This window comes from Rhipicephalus microplus, chromosome 9 (genome assembly GCF_043290135.1).
Source record: "Rhipicephalus microplus isolate Deutch F79 chromosome 9, USDA_Rmic, whole genome shotgun sequence".
Lineage (NCBI taxonomy): Eukaryota > Metazoa > Arthropoda > Arachnida > Ixodida > Ixodidae > Rhipicephalus > Rhipicephalus microplus.
Genome location: NC_134708.1, coordinates 23,926,776 through 23,943,942, shown reverse-complemented (window position 1 = coordinate 23,943,942; position 17,167 = coordinate 23,926,776). Strand labels below are relative to the sequence as shown.

Below are 17,167 nucleotides of genomic sequence, written 5' to 3'. Positions count from 1 at the left end.
GATTGACAAACTGCCCTCTAAAAAAATCTAATGTCATATATTTCACTTAATTAAGTTCAATATTAGCGGAGAAAATGAAAGCTGAGGTTTTATTTTTAAGTTTTGTGCCCATGCGTGACAAAACTGTTTCAAAATGTATTTTTTGTATTTTCACGACGATGGCTCGATGAAATTATCTGAAACTTTGTATGCTAGGTCAATGGCGCCCACAGATGACAACATAGTCCATTTTTTTATTGTTAAAACGCTACTTCAGACCCAGTAGATGCCTTAGAAATCTACGACGTCACGGCGTTGGGTGCGGGAATCGTAAGGTGGCGTCTTTCCCGCAGTTTTTTTTCCCGTTTTTTTGTTTACCAAGTCTCGTGTCTAGATGAGAGGGGTGTTTTCGGGATTGTGAAACTGTACTTGACTAATACGTGAAAAATAATTTTGCCCTTTGGTGTCCCTTTAGACGATGAATGTTATTCGTTCAGACTTTTCTGTCCTTGCGACAAGATTGAGGCGCTTGCCTAGAAGCGTTGCGCGGTTACCGATCGAGAAGGTAGTGCGAACGGAGCCCGATTACGCTGTGACGTTCTACTCTTGAGCCGAAGCTCAACCTTCTTTTGAGTTAGGCATGCCCGTCGCGGACAAGGGTTTCCTACTTGTCAGTCGTTGCTTTTTTTTTTTACCCGCGAAGTAATTGTCTTCGCGCTGTGTTAGATTTCACTGCGTTGATTAACTGCGCATGTACACTCAAGCACAATCGAAGCTTCAACAAGCCAGTGTCAGCGATATGGAGTTGTTCCTTTTTTTTTGTTTCCGCCAGTACGCTTGGTGTTCGCATGAATGTCTCGTAGTTTGACGTTCCAGAACCAGGATATGTCCATGAGGGATATCACAGTCGAGGGCTCCGGAAATTTCAACCACCTGGGGCTCTTCAACGTGCATTAAAAAGAAATCTGTGTACGCAGGCCTCCAACATTTTCGTCGCCATTGAAAACGCGGCTGCGTCGGCCGGGATTTAATCTCATAATCTTCGGGTCAGCAGTCGAGTTTTCGTGACCACTAGACCACCATGTCGGGTGAAATCGCTTGTTCGAGTTTTATTTTTCCACGACAGTACAACTGCGCTAAGCATGGCACCATATATATAGGTTTTATTTATAGCATTCGTTAGACACATGCATTTGCGATGCTCTATAAGTAAAGTATTATTATATTTATAAATTATTACATTATCGATTTTCGTGCAGAAAAAACAGTAATCAATGGAAAAGACCACCGTAGTATGAGTAATAATTTATTTTGCTCCCCTGTTTAGCTAACGTGCACCTAACTCGTAGCACACAGAATTCCTTGCGTTTGGGTTTCGCCGAAACGGGGCTGCAGTGGCTTAGAATTGAACCACACCCTCAGATTTGTTCAGAAAAAATTTATTACCACAAACGTCAATAACACTCAACTGAACATTTCCTTCTTAGACATACTCTAGCGATGATGACAAAACAGACGTCATTTACATGAACATGGATACGAGATGACGTTGAAAGAACATGTACATTCGATGGTTCACACAAACACAACCACAAAAAATACTTCAAGGTAAACAAGAGACACAAATAAAACATAAATATGTACATTTTGCATATTTACATGTTGGCATGCCATTTCTCCGGCGCATTGACAGATCAGCCTATCAATACCAGGCCAGCCGAAAGACAAGTTTCACTCGTCTGTCATAGACCGACACAAAAGGGCAAGACCAGTGCCGAAGAAATTCCTCTTCACCGAGGAAGAAGAGCTCCTCGGACAAAACAGACAGCAGCTCCGAGTACAATCGTTCCAGGATCGGGTAGAGCGCGCGGCGGCGGCGGCCTGCTGCAACCGCCTCGCAGTGGTTGCGCCAGAGGCAGAAACAGCCAGCAACAATGAGAAGACAAGCGAAGCGGCCTCGCGAACAACGCCCAGAAGAAACGAAGCGATTTACTCTGAGGCAGTGAAATCCGGCATGTACGGCTCTGATTTGGCACCACAACAGCTCTGCCACTAAAGAATATTGAGAAAGCTTTGTGGCAAACTGAAGTTTGTGTTTTACGTTCACAAGAAAAGCGTCTGCTCTTTCAATGAACCCACTTCAGTAGTTTTCATTGCTATTCGCGACAGCTAACTGGCTCTTGTGTTAAGTAGACCTATGCTATGACTTTAAGTGTATCGAATATAACTTTTAACTTAAAACAGAAGCATCGGATGTGGATCAGATCTAAATTTATATTAAGTATACCGAATCCAGAACCAATTTTAATTTTCTGGCGAACCTGAAGTTGGTCATTGGCCCGGAAGTCAATGCTCAAGAAACAAGTGTCATTCACTGCCGCTACCAGGAAATCTACTCAGGCTGTGTAGCGGCGAAACAAGAAGTTTACAAGAAGTGAACAGGCAATTGGTGACTTTGGCACGAACGTTAAGCGACAACATGGGCGTATCATTTTATGAAAAATAAAATTAACAAAAAAGTGGCCACCACGTGCGTGTGAACCTTCTCTATACTTCGGTTCTTCATCACAATGTCACCCTCGCCCCCCTACATTGAGTTCCTTGATTAGTGCGCTAAACTTATCGCCTGTGTTGCATCAAAATGTTGCCTCCGGCTCGCATGCCCCTTGCGCTCTACAGTTACCGCTTTTTCGTCGAAAAGCTTTTTTTTTTGTTCTATGATAAAGCTTTCAACAAACATGTACCAATTGGCCCAAATAAGCAATCTCGTGGGTACCTTACGTGGTTGAGTGAGAACGTTATGACTCGCAAGATAGAGCCTTTTTTCGAGTCGAGATAAGTGGAACAGATTAACAATCGAGGCAAAAAGAGATGATTAAAGCCCGTGACCTAGCGTGAGTGTGGCCTCCATATCCTCATCTCAGAAAGAATAGCGCTATCTTAAGTTCGAGTGCGGAACAACGAAATTTGACAACATTATCAACATAAATAGCTCCCGTTTTTTTCTTGAAGTAAACATTGATGGCAGTTCGTCCGTCGCCTTTTATGCGCCTTCTATTTTGAATCATGCAGTTCAGTGATGTCGAAAGTTGGGCTAGTTGGTGATAGTTCATGTTTAGTGGCCTAAATCAGCACGGAGATAAAAATAAATCCGTATGAATACCTAATGCACACTAAATAGCACACAATCTTAAGAATGTTGGCAGAAGGTACAGCTTAAACGTTTGTTTTCTGCCTTAAACAAGATGCAAAAAATATGCATCCGGCTGCATCGGAAACTGTCGGCAAAAAACGATCAGTTTCGGTGCACCATTAAGGCACGTTCACACTGAGCATTCGGGCCGCCGAAAGTGCGCCAAATCCGATTCGGCGGCGGCGAGATCCGCAGAAAGGGCCCTGTCCGTGCCGATCGCTCTCGGACCGATTTTCACGGCGTCTACCGCAGAATCGGTCACCGCGGACCAATAGGAGCTCTAGTCAAGGAATTTCGAAAACTGGCGGCCAAGCCCTACTCACTTGTCATGTCGCAGTGCACGTAACTGAATGTTCAAACCAACGAGAGTTTAACTCACTTTGTGCCTACTTTCCGTCCCTTATTTGCAAGATGTTTCAGCGCGCGAACAAAGGAAAAAGGACAGGGTAGACAGAAAGAGCGCTGACTTCCAACTAACTTTATTTCACAGAGTGGCAAGAATATATACTGCTAAAAAGGATGATAAATGTGCAAGCACATCATCGATAGCTTTATCACAGGCTGAACGTGATTACCTAGCTGGGCTTTGAGGCAATAGAGGACCTGTCACACGTGTTTTGTTACTGATGTGTAGATTAGGGTGCATTTTACCTTCATGCTCTGTTATCATCCTTTTTAGCAGTATATAGTCTTGCCACTCTGTGAAATAAAGTTAGTTGGAAGTCAGCGCTCTTTCTGTCTACCCTGTCCTTTTTCCTTTGTTCGCGCGCTGAAACATCTTGAAAATATGACTACGCACCAACTAGCCCAAGTATCCACTCTTGTGAGTTACATTCCCGGCCTTATTTCGTGGAGAGGTCACCGAGCTTGTCGTTGGCGAGACCAAGCTTGTCGCGGTCTTGCAGAGCAAGACGGACCCGCCAACGCCGCTGCCGTCGGTGGTTTTTTCTGCTCTTCATGCACTATTACAAGACAGCGATTCGCCAGGAAAGTAAGCAGTACTGCTTCTTCTTGCTTTCTGCGTACGAGAATCATCGAAGTCCAGACCACCGGATAATGTATGTGGCAGTGACGAGCCGCGACAAACACCGGGTGACAGCGCATCCATCCTGCGTTCAGCGGCGCTGGGCGCGTCCAGTGCGAACAACGCTGCGTTTCGGCGGCAGGAGAATTTCGCTCGCTGTAGAAAGCGGATTCTTCAGTGTGAACTAGGGGTTAGACATGCTTCTCCATTTGTTTAGCGTAAAACTGCGGTTATTGTTTTCTATGTCACGTGGAAGGACGTATACATCAGTCAAACTGGCCGGTACGAGAACACAAGGCCTTCTGAGTCCGAGAGACCACTAATAAATAATGCTCACTCTCACATTAGACTGTCTTGCCTAGAGTGTGGCTGCGCGCCGCTCTTCCCGGAAACTGAAATACTTTCCAGTCACAAGGATCAGTTGACCAGGGAAGTTACCGCGGCCTTCCATATCAGTAAAATAAAAGAAAAATCTTCTAAAGCGATTGCCAAATGTCATTTTTGGAAGATCACATGAAAGTGTTGTAACTTGAATGTCATTGTCGCACATGGTACGCTATAATGTTGTCTATGAACCATGTTTTCTTCGAAATAAACTACACTCTAAATAAAGAGCGAGTAAAAGGGTGTCTTTTTGTCCCACAACAATAATCGTCATCTATATTGCGTTCCATCCTTGCGCTATCGCCCCGCGCCCGGTATACATTCCGGTCACGATCGACATGCCCATTATCAGGGTTACATTGCATTCTCGATAGGAAAGTGGCCAGCGCCGAGTTTTCAAGAAAGGAAGCGCACGCATGCCTGATGACGTTTATTGTCGTGGGACAAAAAGACACCCTTTTTACTCGATACTTTTTTAGAGTGTAGTTGAGAGCATCGGTTGTCTCTGCTTTCGTTCCTTTGCTAACTCATTCTGCGTGCACTGCTTCATGAGTAAACACAAAATATAGAATACCAACACGCCCAGTTGTTCACTTTCACGTAGAGCCGTCTCTTTCCTGCGCAGCGTACTCCGACACCTCGGCCACAGACGAGCGAGACGCAGAGTCCGGACTCGGGGGTTCACGAGCTGTACGACGAGTACGCCGACGTGGTGACCGAGTTCTCGGCACCCGAGAAGGTGCGCGCAGTCGAGCTCGAGTTCAAGCCTCTGGTGGATATTGGTGAGCGTCGAAAGTGGTCGCTGTTTGTATTACCATTTCCATCAGTATATTTACTGCTATGTGCATAGTTATGTTCCTTGGTATGTTTATTCCTATTTGCAATGGTATTTGCATAGGTATTTGAATGAACATAGGCACTAACATAGGCACTAACATAGTCACTGGCATAGGCACTGGCATAGGCACTGGCATAGGCACTGGCATTGGCATAGTCATTGGCATAGTCATTGGCATAGTCATTGGCATAGTCATTGGCATAGTCATTGGCATAGTCATTGGCATAGTCATTGGCATTGGCATAGGCACTGGCATTGGCATAGGCACTGGCATTGGCATAGGCACTGGCATTGGCATAGGCACTGGCATTGGCATAGGCACTGGCATTGGCATAGGCACTGGCATTGGCATAGGCACTGGCATTGGCATAGGCACTGGCATAGGCATTGGCACTGGCATAGGCACTGGCACTGGCATAGGCACTGGCACTGGCATAGGCACTGGCACTGGCATAGGCACTGGCATAGGCACTGGCACTGGCACTGGCACTGGCATAGGCACTGGCACTGGCACTGGCACTGGCACTGGCACTGGCATTGGCACTGGCACTGGCACTGGCACTGGCATAGGCATTGGCATTGGCATTGGCATTGGCATAGGCATTGGCATTGGCATAGGCATTGGCATTGGCATTGGCATAGGACTTGGCATTGGCATAGGAATTGCCATAGGCATTGGCGTAGACATTGTCGTAGGCATTGGCTGAGTCATTGGCATAGGATTGGCATTGGCCGTCGCGTAGCATTGTCATAGACATTATCATGAACGTGAGTAAGAGCATCGCTATGAGCGTTGGCATGAGCATGGGCATGAGTAATGCCACGGGTGTAAGATATCTACATTGGTATTCATAGTGGCATTAGTATTGATAAATGCAACAATAAAAGTACCGATAAATACAGCGGTAGTAGCGACTGCTGGTTTTTATTGCGTGTTCTATGCATTATGCATTAAATAAAAGAGCGACGATGTCGCCGTATTTCACGTGCTCGGGCACGGTGTATTGAGGCAGAGGATCCCGTGCTGGCCGGGGCCAGTTTTATTCTTGCAATGACTGAATTAGTGTGCCCCCTTCTTTCTTGCCACATCTTTTCAATGGTGGTAGCTTTTACCACAGCGTAGCGAGTAATATCATTGCACTAGCATCAACACTTGTTAGAGATTACACGGGAGGGATTACTTTGACCGGCCGGTTCTCTGAGAGTGTTAACCTATTCAGGAAGTAAGGTGCCTCACCTGTTATAGCTATGCATGTTTTATTAAAAACGGGAAATAAGAAACGATGAAGAACAGTAAAAACAGCAAGCCCAAAACTCAATCGAAACTGTTTTCTGATGCAGGTTTTCTGATAGATAATTTTTTGTTGCGTTTTGTACAGAGCTGGTTGTGCAAGGAAAGCAGTGTCCTCGACGAATGAGCGGCAAGGACAGGGAGCGGCACGAACAGGAAGCCATCTTGAACAAGCTCAGGAAGGAAGGACTCGTCCTGCGGCCCGAGAGCAAGGCCTCTGGTGGGGTGGCGTAAGTAACGTTATCTTCAGATACGTGTTTGTGTCACTGTGTACGAAAGGATGCTGTGAGCTGAGAAGGTTGAGCTGTCTCGGGCTTTAACCTGTGGTGTTGCTCTGGTCGTTGCGCATCAACGCTACGACCAGAGCTACGACCAGATCAACGCTACGTCTCGTAGTGCCTTGTAAATACACTGTGCATATACTCGTATTAATATGGTGCATTCTTGCCCGAGATGATGTAGCAATTCAGGCGTAATTCTTGGAAGCCTCCTTAAAGACAAAATTTACGTGGCGGCGTCTACACGAGTAAACGAAAATTCCTCAAGTGATGACCTAACCATATCACGTCGTCGTAACGTGAAAGATTGTCAAATTTGTGGCGTCATCATGATATGGCGTGATGTCACGTGATGACATCATCACATGACAAAGGTGAGCCAATCTCGGAGGCAGGACGAAACCACGTGAGGGGCAGAAAGCTTTCGGAGGTCGGGCTGAGGCAATCAATAAAATTCACTAACACGAAACAGATGACTTTCGCCTTTCCGTCTTACGCCGTGGTGACCAGTTGGTTATGGTGTTCAGCTGCTCGCCCGAAGGTCGTGGGTTCGATTCCGGCTGCGCGGTCTCATTTCGAGGGAGGCGAAACAGTAGAGGCCCGTGTACTGTGTCATGTCAGTGCTCGTTAAAGGAGCACTGAAACAAAAATTTTGCAGCTTACGTTCTTTCAGTTGAAATTAGTATATAGCTAAACGACCCACTTATCACGGCTAGAAAGCTCGTTTGCTCGAGCGCGTGGCGGAGATGGCTTTTACCACGCGGTCACAGTTTCCTATTTAGAGATCGCCAAGTGACGTGAGACATAGGGTAGTTCCTGTATAAACATAGCTGGCTACGTGAGCGCGCTAAACCGCGTGCACGTGAGCACTACGTTTGCAACTCTTTTCAACGGTGGCTTTCTGGGCGCAGCTGTAGTCCTCTTTGACGCGGTGTAAATAGGCATGACCCCCCTTGACGCAGGTGGCGGTTAGTTGTTTACATGGAAACCTCTGGCCCATTTTGCGTGTGGTGCCACGACACACGCTTTAAAATTAATTACTTGCTGATGTTTCGTCGATGATGCGTATGTGTCCACAGATATCTACCTACAAGTTACTTCACTTTGAAAATTATGTGTCGGTACGCCTTTAAACAACACCTGATGATCACAATGTCCGGTGCCGTCCATTACGGCGTCTCTCATAATCATACTGTGGGTTTGGGGATCAAAGCTCCACATAATATTAATATTTTGCCTTCGAGTGGTCTTAGTCGAATGCTCAGGGGACCGCTTGATTTTTTATTTATTCAGCTTTGGTGCAAAGATTCAATAGCACTCGTCTGTCGAATGCCACTTTAGGGCATTGGCTTGCGTGAGTTCACACCAAGTTACGAGAAGCGTGACCGAGGCGAAGCCAAAGTTGTGGGCGTCTATGTTTTCTTTTTTTTAACCCTCACATCAGTCGCGTTGCATAGAACCAAGTGTGAACTGTTTATTCAGATACAGAAACAACCTAATCCACTCGTAGTACTTGGTTCTTCGGGAGCAGGACAATTCATAAGATGTTTTTTTTTTTCCGACAGGTTCGAACTGGTGTCTGCAGAAACCGAAGAGAAGCCTTCGACAAAAGGCGCCACTCGGAAACTGCCTCCGTTGCTTCAGAAGAAGAAAAGGAAAAACAAGGAACACTCACGAGTGACGAAAGAAAGTATTCTCGACAAGCTCGAAAAAGCGGAAGACCGGCGAAAGGTGGGTGCCAAAAAAAAAGAAAAAAAAAGAATACAGTGTAAAATTGTTTCACCAACAAATTGGAAGTGACAGCAATCCTTGACTGAGGTGTCTGGCGCGGGAATTCACAACTTGCGGTTCGTACGCTCTGGGTATCCTTACGATTAACTTTAATGAGAACTGTGTAAACTTGGTTAACAATAGCTTAACAATGGGTAAACTTTGCGTTTCATCACACTAGCGAAACCGATCTCGGAGGCCACGCAGAAAGAAGTGCGTGGTTGAGATCTGCCCCGCCAGGTTTCGCAGTGCTCCTAGTTCCTCAAAAAAAGTTTTTTTGTTTCAGTGAACTCTTTCAATTAATTCACATTTATTATTCTGACTGTTGATTGACTCTTATCTAAGGTAAAGGCGTGCTCCTATATAGTAGGTATCTAATATAACTTTCACTGGGAACGAGAGCCACTGGTACCGGACCATTAGTGTGCTGTGTAGGAATGTTTAGGAATATTCATAAGTATAGAGGTGAAAATGCTTAACTTGGTGCTCGACTGGACCCGCAGGTCACGGTATCGTGTCCCGGCCGCGTCGGCCAAAATTTTGATGTAGGCAAGAATGCTTCAGGCCCGTGTGCTTAGTTAGATTTAGGCACATGCTAAAGAGCACCGGATGGTATAAATTTCGGAAGCAATACGGCGTCTCGCACATTCATATCTTAGTTTTGAGACGTTAACTCACAGCCATTATTATTACAATTACTACTACTACTACTGCAGTAGTACATGGAAGATAAGAGTGCCACTTGTCGGCTGTGCAACTACCGAAAAATGATGGGGACATCTTTAAAATTATTATGCTCTAGAAACGCGTGAGAATAAAATATAGCCAAGTGTGGCACTTGACGTCCAGTGCATTTCCCTCAAAGCGAGAGGCAGGGTGAGCGGCTGTGGAGGAAGCATGGTCAGCTGTTACGTATGTAGCGCCATCTCCGCCGGCTAGAGCTCAAAAACGTACGCAGGCATTCGTCAATGTGACCTGTTGCGACCCTGATGTAAACTTTTGTATGTGGTGTTGGCTCGCCGTGCACGCTAAAAAAAAGAAAAACTCTCCTTTGACTTTTCTTTCATAGATGTGAGCATAAGCGTGCTCAGGGTCTCCCTTCAGGGGAGAATGAAGGTTGGTCGCAGTGCCCCCTTCCTCCCTCCCCATCATGCCAATGTACGGGGGCTGACTGCGCCTGTATGTATATGTATAAGACTGGCTTTGCACTCCCCCCTCCCCCCCCCCCCCCCCTGTGCACACATCTGTACACGTGAGTCACACGTCTTTCACTTCCCTTTGGAGAAGCACGTTGACTCTCTTCGGGAGAATCGAGCATGGACTCTCTTTTGGAAATCATGTTGTTCCACGACTCTCCTAAAGTGAGTCAAATCAACCCTCTAAAGCGAGTTCTACGTGTATGATACCCCATGCATGAAAGGAGAGTCAGAGTTCTTTGAGTGTACGTGGAGAAGATTATCTGTGCTCTGTATGTATTCATTTTTCATGAAATTGCCATTTCCCTTTTGAAAAAAAAATACAGCTAAGAAACCAGAAAAATGTGGCAACCCCGTGATTAGTGCTGTCAACTGCGCATTATGCAGTTATGGCAATAACGTAATGCTTCCGATTCTCTTTATCGCCTCTTTCCTAGGGGTCAGATGAAAGGTGATGCTTTTTGTCCACCTTTTGCTGCCATTTCGGTGATGACAGCGGCTTTGCACAATGGATCAAGTAAATCGAAAGCATTGATCGCTCGTTAAGCATGAAATGCATTGATCGCTCGTTAAAAGGTATTGTTAAACCGCCTGTAATCTAGCCGAGCGTTAGCATGCGGCTCTCGTAGCGAAGAAAGTGAACAGGCAACGCGATCTCGGTTAAACGCCGCTGGATTACATTCGAAATTAATGCGACGAGCATTTTAAAGCAGTCTATCCATGTCTGCAGAGAAACAAGTTATGCTTTGAATTGTACGCCACACTCGGGCTCATCTCTGCCGCTTCACTTCAGACGCGTTGTGCCATCTGTTGGCGTCACCGAAAATTCCATGCGTGGCGCGTATTCAATCAGTATATGAAGGATGATTGATTCCCTTCCAGAGTTATGTAGATTTCTTAGGATATCATAGTAATCAAAAAGGCAGTTCATTATTCTCTTAAATTATTTATTCATGATGTACGCGCTTAGGATTGAGCTAAGAAAAATCACTTCTGCGTGAGGATGCCAGGTGGAAAACTGTCCGATTAAAGATCGTGAAAGTAAATCAAAAATATTTTCCGGCCGTTTATAGCATAAGGTTGAAAAAAGGAGATGTGTAGATTTCTCAGAAGAAAGTTTCTTATACTTGGCAAGAAAGCTTCATCATAGAGAATCCGTAAACTGGTTGAATATTTCATAAGCTATGAAACTTTGTAAAAGATCAGTAAGAAGGATGAAATTTTCATTGGCTAAGAATCGTCGGGAAAAATCTGTAACCTGAAGGAATTTTTCATAATATAAGAAACCTTGGGAGAAATGAGTACTTAGGATAAATGCTTGATAAGCTGAAAACGTTTATGGGAGACCAGTAACCAGTACAATTTTTTTTGTGGAGGAGAAAGTAATCATCTGGAGACAGTTCCAACCTGGACGCATGTTTACTAGAGTAAGAAGACTTCTTCCCGAAAAATGCGTTAGTAACTTGTTTCATGATGGTTTCCCTTATGAGAAGCTCGTAGGTGCATGTAATCAGAAACTCCTTGCGGCAATGCTTCAGAATACAGATCGCACGGGCTTGGCTACACTTAGGCTGCTCGAATACCAGAGTAAGTGTCATGGGAAGTTTTATGATTATTTCTGTTCTTTGTTCATTTTTATTTCAGAAACAAGTCGAAGAAAAAGTCCGGAAGGCGAAGGCATTTTTGGAAGAAGCATGCCCTTCGAGGAAACCGGTTGAAGAAGCGAACATTACGCACGTTGTAAAAATGGCTTCCAAGATAGAAAGCAGGTAACTATCGAATGACCATTTTCACTCATAACATAATTTTTTCTGACTTGCAGTGCGCGTGCTACTGTCTTAAGATTGGATTTGCAGTCGCCTTGCTTGACACTGACACTTAATTTGTGAAATATCGAAGATCGAGTTTGTGTTGCCCTCAAACGGCCAGGTCGACGCTCCTGCAATCTATTTTGACATCTTCGTTTATGGAAATGAATAGAGGGGAGGGGGCAGTCACTCTAACAACCACACTTTAGCCACACACACACTCTAACCACACTCTAACAACCACACTCTAACGCATATCATGTGCGGGTGGTGGCATAACGGTATGTCACATGCACACAGGAGGTGGACACGCCCAGCCTAAAAATGTTCTGACGTCATACGGATAGGCCACCGAACGTGTATGGCAGCTGTTACCCCGTCACAGCAGCGTCGTTGTTCATGAGATCATGAAGAACCCTTCGGGCTTGCTGTGAAGACACATCCTGCGTTAAGCAGGCGCTAATATGAACAGCTCAGCCAAATCTCGCACTTCCACGCCACCGGAGAGGATACAAGTGGAGCTCGAAGTTGCCATTTCTTTTTCAAGCGCCATTTTTTCATAGACAGATCGGCGATCGCTCTTTTTGGAGCTGCCGGTGCGAGCTGCCCCATAGTTTCCTGTTAGTAGACTAGAGAGAACTATGGCGCTTGTGCTTACGGGAGCTGTACCTCGCAGTGCCTCAGCAAGCATGGGAATGATGGTAAAATACACAAATTTGCCTAATCTTCTTACTTTACGTTCCGTTTGGCTTGGCGTGGCTTGGAGCCGCCTTGTGACGAAACGACAAGCAGCAAATATTCAGCAGTTGCACTTCACTATATACTCAAGCCCTTTTAGGTTCACCATTTCCAATCTGCTCACGAAGTGTATAACCTTCCATTATTTCATTCGAAACGAACCCAAAACATGGCAATAAACAAAGCCACGTAGGCCTCCGGAACCGGCAAGCACAAAGACTAGGCAAATTTGTGCACTACCCTTGATTCCAAGGATCGCTAAATGATGGTCGCCCCCTGCAGTTAATTTTGGAAAACTCTTTGTGCTGAGTGGCATTGAGTGTGGAAAAATCGCGCTATTGGACAGCCTACATAAATGAAGAGTGTCGTTTGTGTCAAATGCGCTTCTTGCCGCCCCGTGACGACGCCGCTCTCTATAATCTGCTAATACTAGCTGTACACGCACGCACGAATTGTAACGGGAGACAGCGATCATACTTCGTCACGCGCGCTGAAGGTATGCGATGACGCACGCTGACTTACCTTCTTTCCCCGTGCCGTCCCTTCCAAAGTAGTCACTGGAACCATAGTTTTCTACAGTATACAACAGAAGGAACTCTGGCGCTGCGATCGTAAACCTACCACAGGAATTATGGGTAGTGCATGGATTTGCCTAATTTTCGTGCTTGTGGCTTCGAGCCCGCTTGTGACTTTCTTTATTGTTGTATTTTTGGCGCTTCTTCTGGATAAAAGATTGGATAGTTGTCAACTTCGCCAGCTGATCTGAATTGGTGAGTCTACATTGGTTAAGATGGTGAACGGAGAGTGCTCAACATTTGCAGAGCTTCGTCTTGTGGTAGAGGAATGCAAGAATGAAACAGCCGACGAGAGCCGACAGAACTAGGTTTAGACAAATCCGTGTCCTATCCATAAAACTCGTGCTGTCTGAAGAACCGTTCGTAGCTACTCCCAGTGACACTAGCGTCAGAGTTCCCTCTGGAGTATTATTAGGAAACTCAATGACTGGAACGGAAAAATTACCCTGACCTTGCAGCCCACTGCCATAATTGGTCCCGCGTGGTCGAATATGCGGAGGCGCGGTGTGAATTTGGCAAGGAATAACGCGCATTTTGCGAATTTTAAGCGCTTTTGTCGCCCGGCTTGGCGTCCTTTTCTCCACTCGCAGTTGCAAAGCGGGTTTGACCCGATTCTTGACGGCTGCTGAATTCAAAAGTGGAACACTCATGAGCACTCTTCGATCTTCAGTTAGGCTTGTTCACGATCACGCGTTAGAACGATTGCGTAAAATGTCTGTCCGCTTTTCTAAAGCTAGGAAAAGAACCCCCCTCCGAAGCACGATGCGTCGGCGGTCAATAGAAACAAGTCAGGTAAGTGAGCAAGACCACTTATAGCATGAAATGACCACGTGACCACAGAAAACTAATCGCGACCGTGCACGTCCCCCGGAGCGGGGAGCACGCGAGAGGGCGCACGCTTCTCGCTCCGTTTCCTATTCGCGGCGGTGAATAGGAAACGAATGTTGTACTTTTTCCGTTCCTGTCCCCAAATCTCGCTGTAACCTACCGCTCGCTCGTTGGGAGCATAAAAGACGGGAAGCGCTGTAAGCACGTGATAAATCCTGGTAACTATGCTCGTTCTTGGCGTTTTCGAAAATTCGAAGTTTTTTTCCCGGCCATCGATTCGTGAGGCAACTAGCTCATATAGTGAGGTCATGCGATGATCACCTTGGAAGACGGTTCTCGACCCTTTTAACATACAGTTCCTGGAAGTGGCGTTTTACAGATGAGATCCCAACATGAGTCACGCGCGGTGCCGTAGTTGTCCGCCGCCAGCGTCCGTAACCATTATTGCACGAAGTAAGAACAAAAAAATTAATAAAGAAAAACCACCAAGAACACAGTGGGGCTCGAACCCAGGTGCGCTGCGCGCCAGCTTAGTATTCTACCACTGAGCCTCCAGAGCTTGAGACTCGTCTCTAAACTGTCCTTAGGCAGGCTTGATGTTGGGAAAGGAATCGCGTTAATATGAGTAATAAAAGGTTTAAGAACATCAATGGAATAGCCAGGCGTCACACAACACGAATTGCGTAACGAGTTGGTCGTCCGATCCTCTAACCCACCAGAAAACTTGTTCTTTCTCAACTATTAACTGTGGTGCACACCTACTTTCGCCATAAACGTTCATAGTCGTCAGCCACTGCATAAAAAATTGCACAAAATTTCTAACACGTTTGTAGCATATACCACGCTTCTCCAAAGAATGACGAAGGATAGCATAGGGAATGCTGACCTACAACACAAAAAATGATTAGTTATGGCGTATTTGGTTCCCAGCACCGTGGTTGTTGCAGTTACCCAAAGAGGCTCTAAAAGGCCGCTCTTGTAGCTTTCGCTGAGAACGTGCAGTGCGTTCTGCGCAGGCCTGGTTTTTTTTTTCAAATGTGAAAGTGGAAGCTAATAACATTGCTTGCACCTTTCTTTTCAATGCGGATGCATTTCTTAGTCAGGCTATATCAGGCATCTGGCGTTGTCCGCGCGTCGGCAGGTGTTATTTCGGCTTCACTCCCTCTCCCATATCAATTGCACGTGCGGGCGCGCGCGCTTATCTTCGCCCCTAGCAACCAAATCGGGTGGTGCGAAAGAGTGTAGGAGAGGGTAGATGCAGTGCTTCCCTCACCTTCTTTCACCGTTTGCTCTCTCTTCCCTGCGCCCCACTCTCCCGTCCGCTTGCGCCTCACTCTCGACCGTTCGCTGGCTGGCCGCCTCTCAAGAACACGCGGAAATGTATGCTCGAAACACCGCTGTGAAACGCCAACGCTGAGCCGAGAACGCAGGCGCTCCACCTTCCCGTCCGGTCGCTCCTCACTCTCGACCGTTGTTCGCTGGCTGGGCGCCTCTCAAGGCGTCAGAAGAAGTCTGTGAAGGCGAATGTCGGACGGCACCGGTACGCTCTCTCGGCGCAAGAAAGGCATTCGAATTTCCTCACAATTATCTTCGGGGAGGTGGGAGCATTTTTTATGGGAAACATTGCACTTAATGTGTCTGCTTCTATTTACGTAACACTTCATTGGTGATTTATCTTTCCAGAGATAAACGACTCGAGGATATGGTTCGGAAATTGAAAGCCAAGGAGGAACACGCGGAGAGAGTTAGAAGAAGAAAGCTGCTGCGGCAAGCGACCATCCAGGACTCTACAGAGGCGCCCATCTAGTACCCAGTTAACAGTTTTAAACGTATATCAACGATGGAAGCTCTGAGCGAAGTGACGAGTTGACTATTCCGCTGTACCCTGTTTGCCGCAACATGGCAGTCCACGAGATGACAGTTACCGTACGCTGAACAAGATTATAAATAAGGACCACTTGTTGTACATGGTCTTGGGTTATCGCTCTGTAACGTTCTTGGACGTACTGAACGTACCACTACATAGAACACTGTACACTGTACGCTACTTTCTAGAGATATCACTCACGTCGCATTTACTGTGCGATGAAAGAATCATCCATCAAACCGCAGCTGTCTCAGTATACCACCAGTTAAGCGACTTTCACAGCAGACATATTGTGGGCAGAGGTGCATGACGGAAAAACCTGCTTGCCATTTTCGTAACAGAAGGTTTCATAGATAACAATTACCCTAGTTAACGTGAAAGAAAGCGCATGTTTTTTTTGCATACGCGTCTCTTTGTTGTAGAGACGAGGCGTAAAGCGAGGGACCCGGCTTCAAGTACCTGTCTGACAAAATATGAAAACGCAATAACAAACGACAATATATACGCTCACCACAGAAAGATGTAGTTGCACAACGAAAACACGAACGTTACTATGCATGCAAACCTATGAACATTCGCGTGCTCATTATTAACAGTAAAAGTTAGAAATAGGCGCGTTGCACTGGAAAAAGGGTGAACATGCAACAGAGTTGACTGCGTGTAAGCTGAAGTATGCCTTTACCTTGTGAAATTGTGCAGTCTGATTCACATTTGTCTAGAGCGGTGCAGCACGTGATTATAGACTGTCGCACCATCTGCCGCTGCGAGCATTCTTGCTTGAAATATAGCTCAATGTTCCAGCACATGGTATGACTATGCTTGACATCATTGCCACTTCGTAGTCTGCATCATCAACAACCTGTCTATGTCCACTACAAGGCGATTCCTCTCCCATGTTTTGTCAGTAAACCCCCATGTAATGGCCACGACCACATTCTAGCCACACACTTCCTAATCTCATTCGTCCACGCATCTTTCTGCCTCCTACTTGCGCACGTATCTCCTGTTCGAATTCATTCTGTTACTCTTAATTACCAGTAATTTCTTGCCTTCAGATCGCACGTGCTCACCATTTATTCTTGATTTCGACTCAAATGTCTTTAACACTATGCCCTGACCAACGATGCTCTCTTATTGTTTCTGCCCCGCCATGGTGGTCTAGTGTATAAGGCACTCAGCTGCTGACCCGCAGGTCGCGGCATAGAATACCGGCTGCAGCGGCTGCATTTCCGGTGGAGGCGACAATGCTGTAGGCCCGTGTGCTAAGATTCTGGTGCACGTAAAATAATCCCAGGCGGTCGAAATTACCGGAGCCCTCCACTATGGCGTCTATCATAATCGTATGGTAATTTTGGGACGTTAAACCCCACATATCAATCAATCGATCTCTTCTTGTTT

General features: G+C 46.1%; 1 protein-coding gene across 2 annotated transcripts in view; it reads left to right on the top strand.

Annotated features, from left to right (window-relative positions):
• The window catches only part of LOC119164927 (uncharacterized), a 423,059-nt gene extending 406,497 nt beyond the window's left edge, over window positions 1–16,562 (top strand). For both annotated transcript variants that reach the window (XM_075873329.1, XM_075873328.1), the window contains exons 2-6: window positions 5,206–5,362; window positions 6,798–6,939; window positions 8,553–8,718; window positions 11,598–11,722; window positions 15,586–16,562. In XM_075873329.1, coding sequence (XP_075729444.1) covers window positions 5,206–5,362; window positions 6,798–6,939; window positions 8,553–8,718; window positions 11,598–11,722; window positions 15,586–15,709 — 714 coding nt within the window. In that variant the 3' untranslated portion in view covers window positions 15,710–16,562. The remainder of the gene's footprint in view (window positions 1–5,205; window positions 5,363–6,797; window positions 6,940–8,552; window positions 8,719–11,597; window positions 11,723–15,585) is intronic.
• The last annotated feature ends 605 nt before the right edge of the window (window positions 16,563–17,167 follow it).